The sequence below is a fragment of the Grosmannia clavigera genome (assembly GCF_000143105.1).
Source record: "Grosmannia clavigera kw1407 unplaced genomic scaffold GCSC_82, whole genome shotgun sequence".
NCBI lineage: Eukaryota > Fungi > Ascomycota > Sordariomycetes > Ophiostomatales > Ophiostomataceae > Leptographium > Leptographium clavigerum.
The window spans coordinates 199,504-212,682 of NW_014040576.1; the positions used below are offsets into that span (position 1 = coordinate 199,504).

At 50.8% G+C, this 13,179-nt stretch overlaps 3 protein-coding genes across 3 annotated transcripts; 1 reads left to right on the forward strand and 2 right to left on the reverse strand.

Annotated features, from left to right (window-relative positions):
- Positions 1-1,214: 1,214 nt before the first annotated feature.
- CMQ_7895 (uncharacterized protein) lies at positions 1,215-1,703 on the forward strand (the record flags this gene model as incomplete). Its single annotated transcript, XM_014313535.1, has 3 exons — positions 1,215-1,327; positions 1,395-1,486; positions 1,570-1,703. The coding sequence occupies 3 exons, from the start codon at positions 1,215-1,217 to the stop codon at positions 1,701-1,703; spliced, it is 339 nt and encodes a 112-aa protein (XP_014169010.1).
- Positions 1,704-2,770: 1,067 nt separating this feature from the next.
- Positions 2,771-4,347, reverse strand: CMQ_7966 (uncharacterized protein; the record flags this gene model as incomplete). Its single annotated transcript, XM_014313606.1, has 5 exons — positions 2,771-3,414; positions 3,491-3,550; positions 3,621-3,740; positions 3,813-3,893; positions 3,981-4,347. The coding sequence occupies 5 exons, from the start codon at positions 4,345-4,347 to the stop codon at positions 2,771-2,773; spliced, it is 1,272 nt and encodes a 423-aa protein (XP_014169081.1).
- Positions 4,348-9,937: 5,590 nt separating this feature from the next.
- CMQ_7874 (60S ribosomal protein l33) lies at positions 9,938-10,970 on the reverse strand (the record flags this gene model as incomplete). The annotated part of the gene is made up of 5 exons (XM_014313514.1): positions 9,938-10,035; positions 10,107-10,207; positions 10,274-10,369; positions 10,770-10,779; positions 10,946-10,970. 5 exons carry the CDS (start codon positions 10,968-10,970, stop codon positions 9,938-9,940), a joined length of 330 nt encoding a protein of 109 aa, XP_014168989.1.
- Positions 10,971-13,179: the final 2,209 nt, after the last annotated feature.

A 13,179-nucleotide genomic window follows, 5' to 3' on the forward strand; every position in this document is an offset into this window, starting at 1 on the left:
CGTTTGCGTCGTAAATCGTATACATGTAACCAAGAGGGTGGCGTAAAATTGGGTGCCTATCAAGCGGACCGATTTCCGGACAGGTACATATATACCAGAGGCTGTATAGACATTCCAGTTCTTGATGTTCAATAATAGTTTGTGCCATCTCGTCTATGATATCAGTTTGTTTTATGCTTCTGATATACCAGAATAGCTAAATCAACGTCGGAGCCAAGGCGAAAAAACTTATTTTGCGCAACTTCACCAGCTTAGTAAATTTTCTCCAATGATAGGTGAAGAAGTAGAAGTACGTGAAGAGAGAAAGACTTGGTTCTAATTGGGGGCTTTTGAGTGGCTTTCAGCATACGGCTTTCGCTGGTCTGTACAACCCCCCACTTACAGATCCTCGAGGACGGACAGGGAGCTTGTAACAGAACAGGTAGTGTCACCATTCTTGATGCCAAAATATACGGTATATCCGGGGACTTTAAAACCTTGTGGCTGGTGGTACAAGACGAGATTGATTGTATAATGGTGTCGCTAACTTTTCAATGTAGTGTATCACTTGTGTGACCCACGTCCCTACCTACGTCCCTAAATTCTGCCAAGAGTACTCCGTATGCTCTGATCATAGAAAATAAGCGGTATTGCTCGGAAGTTTCTATTTTACGATTCAATATAATATATTTCGCTCCTTGTACGGTAGTCGCCATTTGTCTCTATATCACATTCTTACTTCTGGTAAAGTTTTTTTGTAAGCCATTGGTATATATACTACACGTACTATGTACACACAAGTACTTATGCATATTATACTGTGAACATGACATTTACTTTGGAAGCCTAATATATAGAGAGAGAATGTTGCCAGTGCATCGTTAGACACCCGTTGTCTAGACACATGAAGCCAGTCACGTGCATCAAAAGCTTATTAAGCTTTGTAGATGCTCCTTTGCAACATATACGTAGTGAGCCGTTACGTAAGCTAAAGAGCAGCTCATCGCAATCTGCTCTCTTGCGACAGGCTCTCCTTCTCAAGCTTCCTTGATGACGACCTGCAGTTGGCCACGTGTAAAATTTTCCTTCATATAACTTCACAGTATCAAGTTTACGGCTTTTACCCCCCCCTCTAGCCAGCGGACCCCCCTCACTTTCACCAGCCGAAATACGAAAGACGAAGTTTCTGGCCAGATCGACTCACCTTTCTTCTCCGACCCCAACATTGCTTCATAATGGCGACTCGCCGCATCATTGCCTCGGAGAAGACGATCTTCGACAAGGATGAAACTGTTGGTAATAGCCCGCCGGCTGGCGAGCGTTCCGATATTTCCCCAGCAGTCCCGAGGTGAGCAGTCCTGCAGCCTCTCTTGCGCAAATGCATACACAGTGGCCGCCTGCTGATCGCGGCTCAGGGATGTTATCTTCAAGCTCCTTGGTTTCACACTGGCCATGATCGCGGCGCCGATCGGGTCATACTTTATGACAGTCCAGCATTTGTTTGCCGGTACGTTTCGCATCCTCGTATTTCCTCTCTAACAACCACGTGGTGTTTTGTTCCTATACTGATGTATAATATCCTTCCCGTAGGTAACTCGACATACGCCGGCGCAACGGCGGCAATTGTGGCCAACGTGGTGCTGATTGCGTACGTGATTGTGGCCATGAATGAAGACCAGTCCGAGCAGGAAGAGAAGAAGAAGACTACAAAGAAGAATAGATGAAGCTTCGCAAACAAAATGGAGCTCGGAAACGGGACCCCGCATCTTGTCTGTGCCTCTGTTTGTGTTGTGTACAAAACTTCCAGGCGTAGAAAACGTCGTCTGGAATTGGGGACTCACGTTTGTGTTTCGCACGGCTACATAAAACTTTGCAGGTCTGAATATTACATGAGCACTGAAAACCACATAGAGTGTCACAGACGTGATCGAATGATTTAGGCCACCATGTACTCTTATGATCGGCAATATACATCCGGTAAGTAATGAAGTGTGTAGATTACTTTCAAGGTTCTATCGCGTGTTGTTTGAGATAGAACCGGGTTGTAACAAATACGTTATAGTATGCTTTTTTCTACTGCTGCGTGGCCGTTGCGTTGCATCTGCCCGCCCGTGTTTTGGCGAATCCATCGCATCAACACTCTTGAAATTCATGCAAAGACTTGCGCAATAAAGAAACCAAAGAAGTGTGAAGGCAGAGAAGACTTGCGCAAGAAACAATCATTAGGGTTTTCGACCGTTAAGCCGAAACAGAAGCCTCTCTTTTCCCATCTCCTTATTCTCCCATTTCAAAAAAAGAAATTGTGCGGTGAAATATCTGACCTTGATTCCAAAACCCGAAATAAACAAGAATAAGCAATCAGACACGCAGAGCAGCTGAAACGGCATCAGAATAAAACGCCAGCCCAATTGCATCCCGTGTCCTCATACAAAATGTCCAACAATGCATGGTTAGACGACGAGAGATACAAATTTCCCTGTAATCCTCTAACCCGTGGCCATCCCCCAGTCGCCTTTCCCAACGGCTGCCCTTGAAGAAAATGAAGAACTCTACAATAGAACCTGGTAGAAGAAAGGCGAAAAAGAAATCGAAAAACACCAGAAGACATGTTATGTTCAGGTATTTCAACCTATTATTGTCATTTGTTGGTGTGTATTCGTAAATGTGCAAGAAAGACGGTATTTCGGGACGAACAATGGGGTATTGAATGAATGTGTTGGGGAAGTTGTTCCCAGTAAATTATGCAAATCAAAGCAGCAAGCGGTCCCGACGGACACAATCTTTTGTTGGCTCAGCTCTTTCTGCTGAGCTTCCTGGAGAACCAGCTCTTGCGCTTGTCCGGGGCCGGAGTGGTCGGCTTGCGCAGAACGTTGACGCCCTGCTGCATCGGCGGCGGTGCCGGTGCCAGATTGTCCGAGTTCTGTGACATCGACAGCTTCGTGGGTGCTCCCATCCCATTGCCAGGGCGAGGCCCACCGACAGCAAAGGATGACGGCTGGTAGGCGCTGCTCTGGCTAAAGCCGATGCCATAGTCATTTCCAGGCTTGTGCTGCTGCTTCAGGGGCGACTGGCGACGGTCGATGGAGCTGTTGTCGCTGCTCGTCGGATCTGTCAGGTAGCCGGCAGGCTCGCCGCCGGACGCACCGCTGCCAGAGGCGACCGTCTCGTAAGAGCGGTGGCCACCCACAGCCGGGTAGATGTTCTGTTCGCCGTTACGGTATCCGTTTTGTTGAGCCTGCGGCTCTGTTGCCGTCCTGTTGTACCGAGGGCGCGAGCCGCCGCCGTTGTGGGCGTGACCAGCTCCATTGTACCCGCTTCCCTGCTCGCTGTAAGCGTCGCGCTGATGTCTCAGTTCCTGCTGGCTATAGGTCGCCGGTATGAGAGAGTGCGGGTTAGGAGCGTAGTAGGCATCCTGGGGGTAGCGAGGGGAGGTGTCTTGATTCACAAGTCAAGTTAGCCAAAGTCTGACAAACAAAGTGCAGGGGATTGTGCTCGAAGGAGGACGGCTCACTGTTATTGAAATAGCTGTTTCTACGGGTGTTTCCACCAGACACAGACTCGGCGGCTTCGCCTATTCACATCACATGGTTAGCAAAAACTGGTGGCTCGTGCGAGATGGAGCAAGAGACAAGGGCCCATACTCGGCTGGTAGACGCTTGATCGGCGGTTGTATCCGCCATCAATGGCAGCCTCGAAGCTGCGAATGGTGTCGAGCGGCCGCTCCCAGCGAGAGCGTGTAGGGTTGGAGACGTCCGGTTCAACTAAGCGAAATGGAATGTGTCAGCATGGACCGTTGAGCAGCAAGTAGCACGAGCGGTGGAGAAAATACGAACCGATAACGTTTCCGAATCGGTCTCGGGGGGTCACCCCACGGATCGAGCCAAGCGAGACTTTGGCAGTTGCCGCGACAGCAGCTGCATACCGGCGGTTAGCATTGGGAAAATAGGGGCAGACAAACAAACAGCAGGTGTAATCTCATCGGGCGTGGGCGTAATACGTACAAGGCTCTGCCTCAGTCATGGCCAACATAGGGTCGGCCTTGCTGTGGAGCCGCTTCCGCTCCTTCTCGTCGTGCGTCTCGGGCTCAAATTTCTGGCTCCCGCTCTGGCCGCTCTTATCGGACCTGAGGCTGAAGGAGCGCGACCTTGGTCGATTGCTACCTTGCGAGGCATGGAACTTTCGTGGCGGCTTCTGTGCTGAGACCTGAGGCGTCGGTTGGCTGGGAGCGGGAGCATACTGGACCTGGGAATCCCGCTTTGGATGCTGCTGTTGCTGGACGCGTTGAGCCTGCTGATACTGCTGATGGGGAGGCAATTGGTGCTGCGAGCCGCCGGGTTGCGGCGCTGGGCTGTCGTAGGTAGCCATCATCGTAAGGACGCGACGGGGACCAGGAAGGGCCGAGAAGAGGAGAGTGAGGGTGTCAAGCGGTTGAAGACGGAGAAAGATCGCCGGGATGGATGGGCGAGCAAGAAGAGCAGACGGCAAGCTGCGGTTTCTTTCAGGATAAGCGTCAAGAGCTCGCAGGAGGAGCGGAATCGGTCGTCGAGAGCGAGAGTGGGTGTATGGGCCGTCGTCGCGTGCGAGGAAAAGAAAGAGTACGACTTGTGAACTGTCGGTCACAGCGAATGTGTATGCAGTGCTTCGGCGGCCGACTGTGGTGTAAACGAGAGGAAAGCTTTTGTTTGCCAAATAGTGGTACTTGGGGGGGAGAAGAACGACGGAGCTTGCTTTTTTTGACGGAGTGACTGGGGGGTTGGAGCACTATGAGGAAAGAGAGAGGAGAAGAAAAAGAGTTAAAGGAAACATCCACCTTATCGGTCGCATAGCAGTATACGACGTATGTGATGGGACCAGGAGTGGGCAGGGTGGTGTGTCTGTATTGTGCGAAGTGGTGTGAGTGGGCTTTTGCATGCCGCCAGCGCGAAGAAGAGGCTGTAGCCTATGGTCGGGAGGGGTGTGAATATATCTCACATAGTACGGCTGGCCAGTCGAGCCGTCGTCATCACTGATGCGGACTCGCTGCCGTCGCTACATGACAGTGGGTATTTTTCAGGTTGGCGCTGAAAATGTGTTGGGGCGGTGCCCCACCCACAGGCGCCGAGAGAAGAAGATCCGCAGCCTGCGCCGGACGTAGTAGCACCGATCTCTGCGCTGTTGTTGCGCTGTGGCAGGCACAGGGAGGGCGGAAAGTGGCTTGGGAAATCAGGAAAGCGGCCGAACCGGCTCGGGTCTATTTTCCTTCTTTTTTCCTTCCTTCTTTTTTTCGAGGAGAGAAAGAGAAAAGGAGAGAAAAGGAACATCGGTCTACGCCCTCTCAATCTGCGTCGCTGTGTCCATTGTTCATCCCCGTCTGGTTGTGTTATGGTTAATGATGTTTCCGTTGTCCGGTCGCCCGATCATGTAATTTCTCGGGTATGTCCCCGAACTTGGTGAAGCAAGACACAGGTGTCGGGGTGTCAAGGAGCTGAAGACCAGGCGGTCAGGCTTGTCTCCTTGTCCGCAACGGGCGCCGACGGGCGTGGCTGGGTCTTCGTTGGCCGTCGGTCTTGTTCCACGCTACTATGTACGAGCATGTTGTAGGGATTCCTAACCACCGATCCGGCTCGCGATGTGGATGGCCGATGGATGGGTGGACGTGCGGCTGGGCGGTGGCTAGGCCAAAGTCTGCAGCCTGCAGCCTGCAGCCTGCAGGGTGTGTGCTGCCTGGTTGGCTACAAGCTGACGTCAAGTCCCCGTTTTGTATCCTTTTTTTTCCCTCGCTGCGAAAAGTAGAGTTTTCTTCCCTGAACAGGTTACGCGTACTTCCACGCTTCTGGCTCGTAGCGTCGGCCACTTACAAGGCTCCGCAAATGTATGCACAAGGTTCAGATAGCCATCTTCCTGGTCATGGTGTCACGGGTCTATATATGGTGCAGGCACAGCCAACGTGCAGCTCGTTTCAAAAGACCGCTGTGGTTTTTCCTCTGCTGCGTCGACCACCAGGTCTGTGGCACTGCCCACACGACGTTGTTTCGTTTCTGCTCGCCGCCAGCAGTGGGGACGAGAAAAATGTGGGAGACTTGGCCCGTGGGTTGTCAACTGGGAAAACTCGCCGGAGTGCAAGAAAGGCGCGCGGCCTGTACAACTATAGAATGGATGTGTACATACGACGTAGTATGGAGTACTTCGTACTACGACTATGTAGAGGAGTGTGGCGCTGCGCATTCCTCAGCAGGACTGCTCTCTGCAGCCCTCTCTGGGTACAGCCGCAGGATCGCCCATAGACCCTTTGTCATTTGCCGTTGTCCAGGGGGCAACGGCGCCGGCGCATTGAATACGAGGAGAAACGCGCAAAGGGGCAAGGCGTCGCTTATTTTATCACCCTTCGTGCTCTCTGCACGTACGGAGTACGCAGTTCCTGAAAACCAACAAAGACAAGGGTGACAGATGACATACGATGCAATCCAGAAGCAAGTTTTCTATCGTTAGGGCGCAGGGGGGAAATGCCGCTGTGCCGTCCTTGGTGGTATTTCTTGGGGGCGACTAACCATCCATTAATGTAGAAAAGCACTACGTAGGTGATAAAACAAGAAAAACAGGCTGGCGGGTTTATACTGTAGCGCAGAGATATCCTGTGCGTTTCTTTCACCCGACAGGGTGGGCAACAGCACAGACTCATTTGTGCGAGTAGGATACTCCGTAGATATGGGAGCTGTTTTTATTCGCAAGAACCTGGGGGGGTAAACCAGCTGGTCATGTACGCAGTAGTGTCAATCTGGGCATGGGTACCTGACGGCCAAGCTTTGGATCATTTGCCCCCGACCTTTTAGCGTATATTAGCTGGACACGCAAGACTGCAGGCTCAGCTCTGCATTGTAAGATACGAGTACTCGTAGGGATACAAAAAGCCTTTGGTGTCTGTTCGCTCGTAAAATCCTGCAGGGCCAGAACACTTTTTACATTCGCCTTTAGTGGACTACAGCCAGTTCGAGTAAGGTAGCGCAGAAAAAAAGAAAATGACAGGAAAAAAAGAGGGGGAAAAGAATAAAATATAATAGCCACGAGCGCAGCTATGTATCTCACATGCTCGTAATATACATGTGTCGCAGCATCGCATTTTCTCTACCAACTGCCACAGCCAGGTGGGTCTCATGGCGTGGACATTCGCTGAATTGCGAGTCCAGTGTCAGAATCGAGGCGTCGCGTAGCTTCGGTCGTGGCGTCGTTTTACAGCCCGCGCATGTCTTACGAGAACAAATGTACGAATCAGGCCTACGGGAATGCGACTGCTCTGGCACGACAATCGCGTCACAATCGTTTCCCACGACTTGGTGGCCTCTAAGCCTTCCGGACCTTCCGGAGCGATCGGTCGCGCATCTTTCATTGTAGTTTTCGTGATACTACGGAGTACAAAGTGCAGCAATGCTGTCGTTGCTGGCAGCTGGGCCTAGCCTAATACATATACGGAGTACGACGTACGGGATACTTACGGCGTAAGACTCGTACTCGTATCTTCCAGCGCATGCCATCTAGCGTATCGCACCCCACGACGTATCTTAGCTTATCGGTTTGTTGTCTCCCTTTTTTGTACTTGCTCGTACGTGTTCTCGTACACGCCCCGATCTATGCACTAGCTCGCACTACGTCGTATCTCTGCCCCTTGCGGGATTGGGCAAAATGGGGCGACCGCGAAGCCTAGAACAGCTGGACTGGCTCTTCTTTTCTTTGTCTACTCTAGCCTTCAGATTCTGTGCGCCTGAATTGTGTTTCTTTCTTTCAAAATCTTCGTTTTTCGGGGAATTTTTTTTCTTACTGCTCTTTGCACTCGCTTTTATGTAAGATGTGGGCGAGCAGACATCATATTCTTTCTCTATAATGGGTTCTCGCCCTTTCTTTCATGCCCTCCTTTTCCCATTTTTTCCCTTCCGGCCTGCTTATAGGTCCGCACCGTCTGCCGATCAATTACAAAGATAACCGCCAGCCAAGCTGTTTCCGTCTTCACCGACTGATAGACATGCGTTGTGCAAGTAAAGTGTGGACAGTTCAGAAGACGTCATACGTAGTACGGAACAGGCAGCATACCTCGTCTTTCATGGAACTGCTCGCAGCTGCAGCGCTTTCGCACAGCTGGTCTCAGACTACGGAGCGCTGCATGAGCTTACTCCGTAGCCATGTAGTTGAATGCGGCTCTCGACCTACGTCGTAGTCTTCGGAATTTAGTCGCACTATTGTGCCGATCCTTTCTTGAACCACTATCTTGCGATGGCCGGTAATCTTTACGGACAATGTCATTCTGACGGCCGTCAATCGTCTTCCATTCCATTAATCGTTTTGGGCTTCATGCCACCCATGCATGCATGGGTGTGAGTGGAGGACACTACGAGTACGAGTACGGAGTACGACCGGTGTATCTTAAGATACATGGTATCTTAATTGTTAGTACGAAATAGTAGCAAGATAACCGTTATCAGGATCGGCCTGCAGAGCAGCAGGGGGACGCAGTCATCAAAATAGAGCGACGCAGGGCCCAGGAGGAAATTGGCAATATACCTATTGTACTCCGTACTCTGTAAAGGTATTATGCACATGCGAGCACAGGCCTTGTGTGGGCGAAGAAGCTGCTGCAGACGTCTTGCAAGGCTGAGATAATGACGTCGTGCTTCAGCGAAATCCACAATGCGTATCTTACTCACGCATCTTCGAGGGCAATGGAGTAGAAACAGAAAAAATTGGTATCCTGCCTACGGATACTCCGTAACAGGGTATCTGCCCTTTACCCCCTCTAAATTTTATTGTGGAATTCCGCAACCAGCTTCCTCCTGTCATAACCGAGCTTGTCAGGAACTTGATTCGTCGGCCAAAGTTTGAAAAGGGACGCTGATGGATTTAGCAACAACGCGCTGCCTGTAGCAAATACTACTCGTATGCATTTCTATAGGGAGAGGCTCCTTAACTCCGGAATTTGCATTGCCGAACGGTTGGCGTAATGGTTCTGGAAAGGATACGGAGTAAGGCTATTATCTAATTTGCAAATGCTCATAATACGGAGTACGACGTATATTACATACGGAGTAGTATAAGGACCGTCACCAGTCGAGCTGGCCCCCGCCCTGGTTCCCCCCGTTGCTCGTGCTGGCAGTGCCAGCAACATCCTAGACACACGTGGATGCTGCTTCTTTGTACCCGTACTCGTAGTGCTTGGTGTTCAGACCTGGACTCAATGGGCTTGGTCATCTCCCACGCAAACTAAGCGACGTCGCAGTAATCAGGCCGTCCTCACGAGACAAACTCGTATACGAGTACATAATGTTGCTGGCCCTGGCAGCGTCTAGATTTGTCTACGACGTACGGAGCACAGAGTACGAGGACAGCAAAATAAGACCGGTTTCGGAGTGCGGGGCCTAACCCCATGCTTCGAGTAACTTGGTGGAAGCACGTTTTGAAAAGAACGTCAGCTACATATACGATACGCTCCCGGTAGATTGGAATCTGCTTCGATAAGAACACCACAAAAGCCAGCTCTGCATATCTCCACTCCCAGTCCTTCACCCAAATGAGACATGAACGTAGGGAGCCAGCACATGGACTGATAATGCTTATTGATTTGCCATTTTTTTGGTTCAAAAAAATCTTGTTTGCTCTTCTCCAGACCAGCCTTGCTTTTCAAAGATCGTTTGCGCCCGCTCTGTAGAGATGTTGCGATTGACTGGATGACAAGCAACCGGTGGAGGACGCAGTATGATGATGTGTCTTGAATTTATTTTATTTTTTTCCGTTTTCGGGGAGGCGGGTGAATCTTTGTTCCTCCTCTCACCCCTGGTAAGCGTTCCCGACCCATTTGCAATCATCACATTCAACAAGCTGGAAGAATGAACCGAATACGCAAACTCCGTCCTAGCTCATCACAGATCACCATCCCTGTGTTTTTTTCCTCAAAGTCCCACGTTCCACCTGCACAGCTCCAGCACCCGTCCTTTAATTATATCGACGAGGGGTAGAGCATGATGCGGACCGAAGCACCGAAAGACCGTGCCGGAAGGGGGGTGACAAACTTGGCACGAACGACACCGGAGTTGCCTACCACCGTGTTAATTTGAGATTGCTGCGAGAGATTGCCAGCCTGACTGCTAGACGGTATGAGAACTTACCATGTGGCCTGGTCACTTTGCCCCAGATGACCCGGAACTTGGTCCCCCGCTTCTCAGTCTGAGCCTTGTAGACATAGGCGACCTTCTTGCCAAGGTAGAAGCTGCAAGAGTCGTGTCAGCCTTCTGGATTCAGACCAAATCGAAGCACGTGGTGAGGATAGACATACTTGGCAGCAGACTGGTCATCAACGCCCTCGATCTTGACCAGGCTGGTCTTCGAGTGAACGGTGCGCCGACTACGCTGGTAGCTCAGGTGGCGACCCCTAGGGAAGACATGTTAGCCTTTCGTTCCTGTCGTCTTGCAGGCTCTCCCCATCTCGACGTCAGGTCGTCCGACAACATTTGGTGTATGCACCGCCGAGTGTTGCTGGTTGTTTCCTCCCATCCCTCTTTGCAAATCGACCATCAGGAGACAGACACGTATTCCCCGTGGTAGGGCGTCTCGTTAAGAATCTGTTCGAGTACGGTTTGTCGTGTGGAACAGGCGACGATCGTATTTCAGACCGGACTTTCCCATGAACCTATATGTAGTCACCCAAGCATCCTCAAGGGGATTCCTCCTTCGTCTGATGTTCGATACGAGTCCGCCGCTCCTTCTCAACCGATCCGGCGAGTGTCGTGTGCTGTGGCATGCATCCTTGGAATAGGTTTGTTCAAACTTACTTCACGTATACTATGAGAAGGTTGTGTTAGTCTTTGCATCGACAATGAAAAGGTATAGAGCAGAGGTATGCGCGTTTTCCAGGACAGTATGGAGCAATCAATGGCATCGTATGCGACACCTCGGTGCAATTCCATCATCCATGAATACTTTGTGCGCGAGGGCGGTTAGCACTCACATCTGTGGCCAGCTTCGGAAGGCATTTTGTGTGATGAAGTGAGACTAAATTTAATCTCTACCGTTCTGATATGTAGAGTGTCAATGAATGTATCTCGAATCAGTGTGGAAGAAGTAAGAAGAAGTCTTACGTCGTCGCGTCGGCTTGTTTTGTCGATAGGTTGGCTGTTGAAAAGGTCAAACTGAGGCTTTGAGCGGGCCACGAATATTTTCCTCAAAAAAATCTAACAAAACCCTAAAGTGGTCTGTGCGCTCTTTATCACGTGTGTGGGATCAATTAAATCTAGTGGCGATGCTAGCGGACCGTTACGCCACATCTACGCGATTACTTATATCTGACTCAGCACGCTTACTAGGGAAGATAAGGTCAGCAACACTCCACATGTACAAGCGAGAAATCTTGGCCACGTCTGTATTGTCTAGAACTGACGCAACGAGTATGGTGTGGCCGCCCAGCCGTCATATGTACATACATGTGTGCATAGGCCGAGATAAGTCTTAGGAAAGCTAGAGCATAGAAGAAGTCGCTGTTCGGTTTTAGTCTTCGGATTTCATGCCTGTCTGCTCCAACGCTACCCGGTTTTTGTCAACTCCAGACACTTCACAGAACAAGGAAAGTGAGAAATTGTGACGGTGTTGTCCAAGGCATACTCCGTAAATTAAGAAGTTTTTGAATCCGCGCCCCACCACATCGGACGCTGCGGACGCTGCGGACTTTGCGCATGCGGGATGCCACGTAAGATACAACGTGCATATGTCGAGAGGCAGGCCGGAAGAGCAAGCTCTGGAGCTTCCCCACTGGATGTCTGTATTCTGAGAGGGGTGCCCCACTATTTGCATCCGGACAATTGTGATGCGAGTACTTCTGTGTTGGGTGATCGAGCAAACTATCTGAACTCCGGAAGCGACATGCATCTTGCGATGGATATGAGACGCTAAAATAGCCCGCTCTTCAATTGTATACCGGAGCACAGGCAGCCGAACCTTGTGCTGGACAATGGTGCATATTCACACACTGAAGATGAAGTTTTAACAAATGCTTCCAGGCTGCCCCACAACGAGCCGCTCTACATATCTTGCTAGGTAGTAAGATATAACGCGAGCTACCTCCTCCGACGCCAATGCAACAGACTTTGCGGTAGACTTGCCTACGGAGTAAGGAGGGACATACCAAGTTCCACCCCGCCGCGCTCCTCCGAACGGATTATATGGGAAAGCACAAAAAGAAGGAGAGGGAGCATTATTTTCGATCTTCGGGGTTAGCTTACGCCGATACCTGCAAAACCTTCAAATTTGTCATATCTGCCCACGCCTCGCTAATTTCCCACCAATTCTCGGCGCTGTGCGCGAGGAATACAAGGGGGGGAAAACCCCCATGCCCCTCCGAATGGAAGGTTGCTAGTGCCCGGCAGAAACAGAAACTCCTCCGTTTCCGCCCCAAGCTCTGTGGGCTGCTTTCATCCACATGGGACATCTAGCTGTCCCAGCGCTTACCAATTCGCGACATGAGGGGTGATCCAGCACTGCGAGATCGGTAGTCTTCCCCAAAGCTTTTTCTCTCGCTATTATTTAGCACTCTATCTCTGAGGATTGCCGGACTTACCTTGCTTTTCCTCCGTTTGGTGGCCTTGAGCTTGTTTGCCTCGTTCCAGTGAACCCGCGCGTAATACTACCCATATGCACAATCCCCCTCGTAAAGCAAGAACAGTACCCCGTACTGCCATGGATCGATTATCTGATCACACGAACCTCGGAAGCGCCGGTGCGTGTGCGTTATAACAACAGGCTCGTATCAAGCGTCAAGAGGCAACGGCTGCACAGGAAAGAGCGACCCTGAGTAAGCTCATCTAGTTCTATTGGTGTCTTACAAACTAAGGAGCAACCCTCCCACCCAAACGTAGGCAATAGCTCCCCCGCCCCTACCCACCTTCCTCCACCGACCTTTTCTACCCGCTGAGCTTCATCATCGTTTTAAAGCGACCTTTTGGACAACGGCATATCCCCCCCTCCTTTCCGATCTGGTCTCACTTCCCCTTCTTCTCATACTCTCTCCCTAGCCAAGCTTCCCAGGTGGAATTTTCAGCGTCTCCAAAACCCAAAGCAGTTCACGCCTACCCACTCTTCATAGCTATCCCCCCCCAAGGAAGTTTTTTCCGGTCTCTGCATAGATATCCAGTACTCCTTCGCCTTCTTCTTAAAGCTCCAGTCAATTTCATTCGACATTTCCCATCTTCA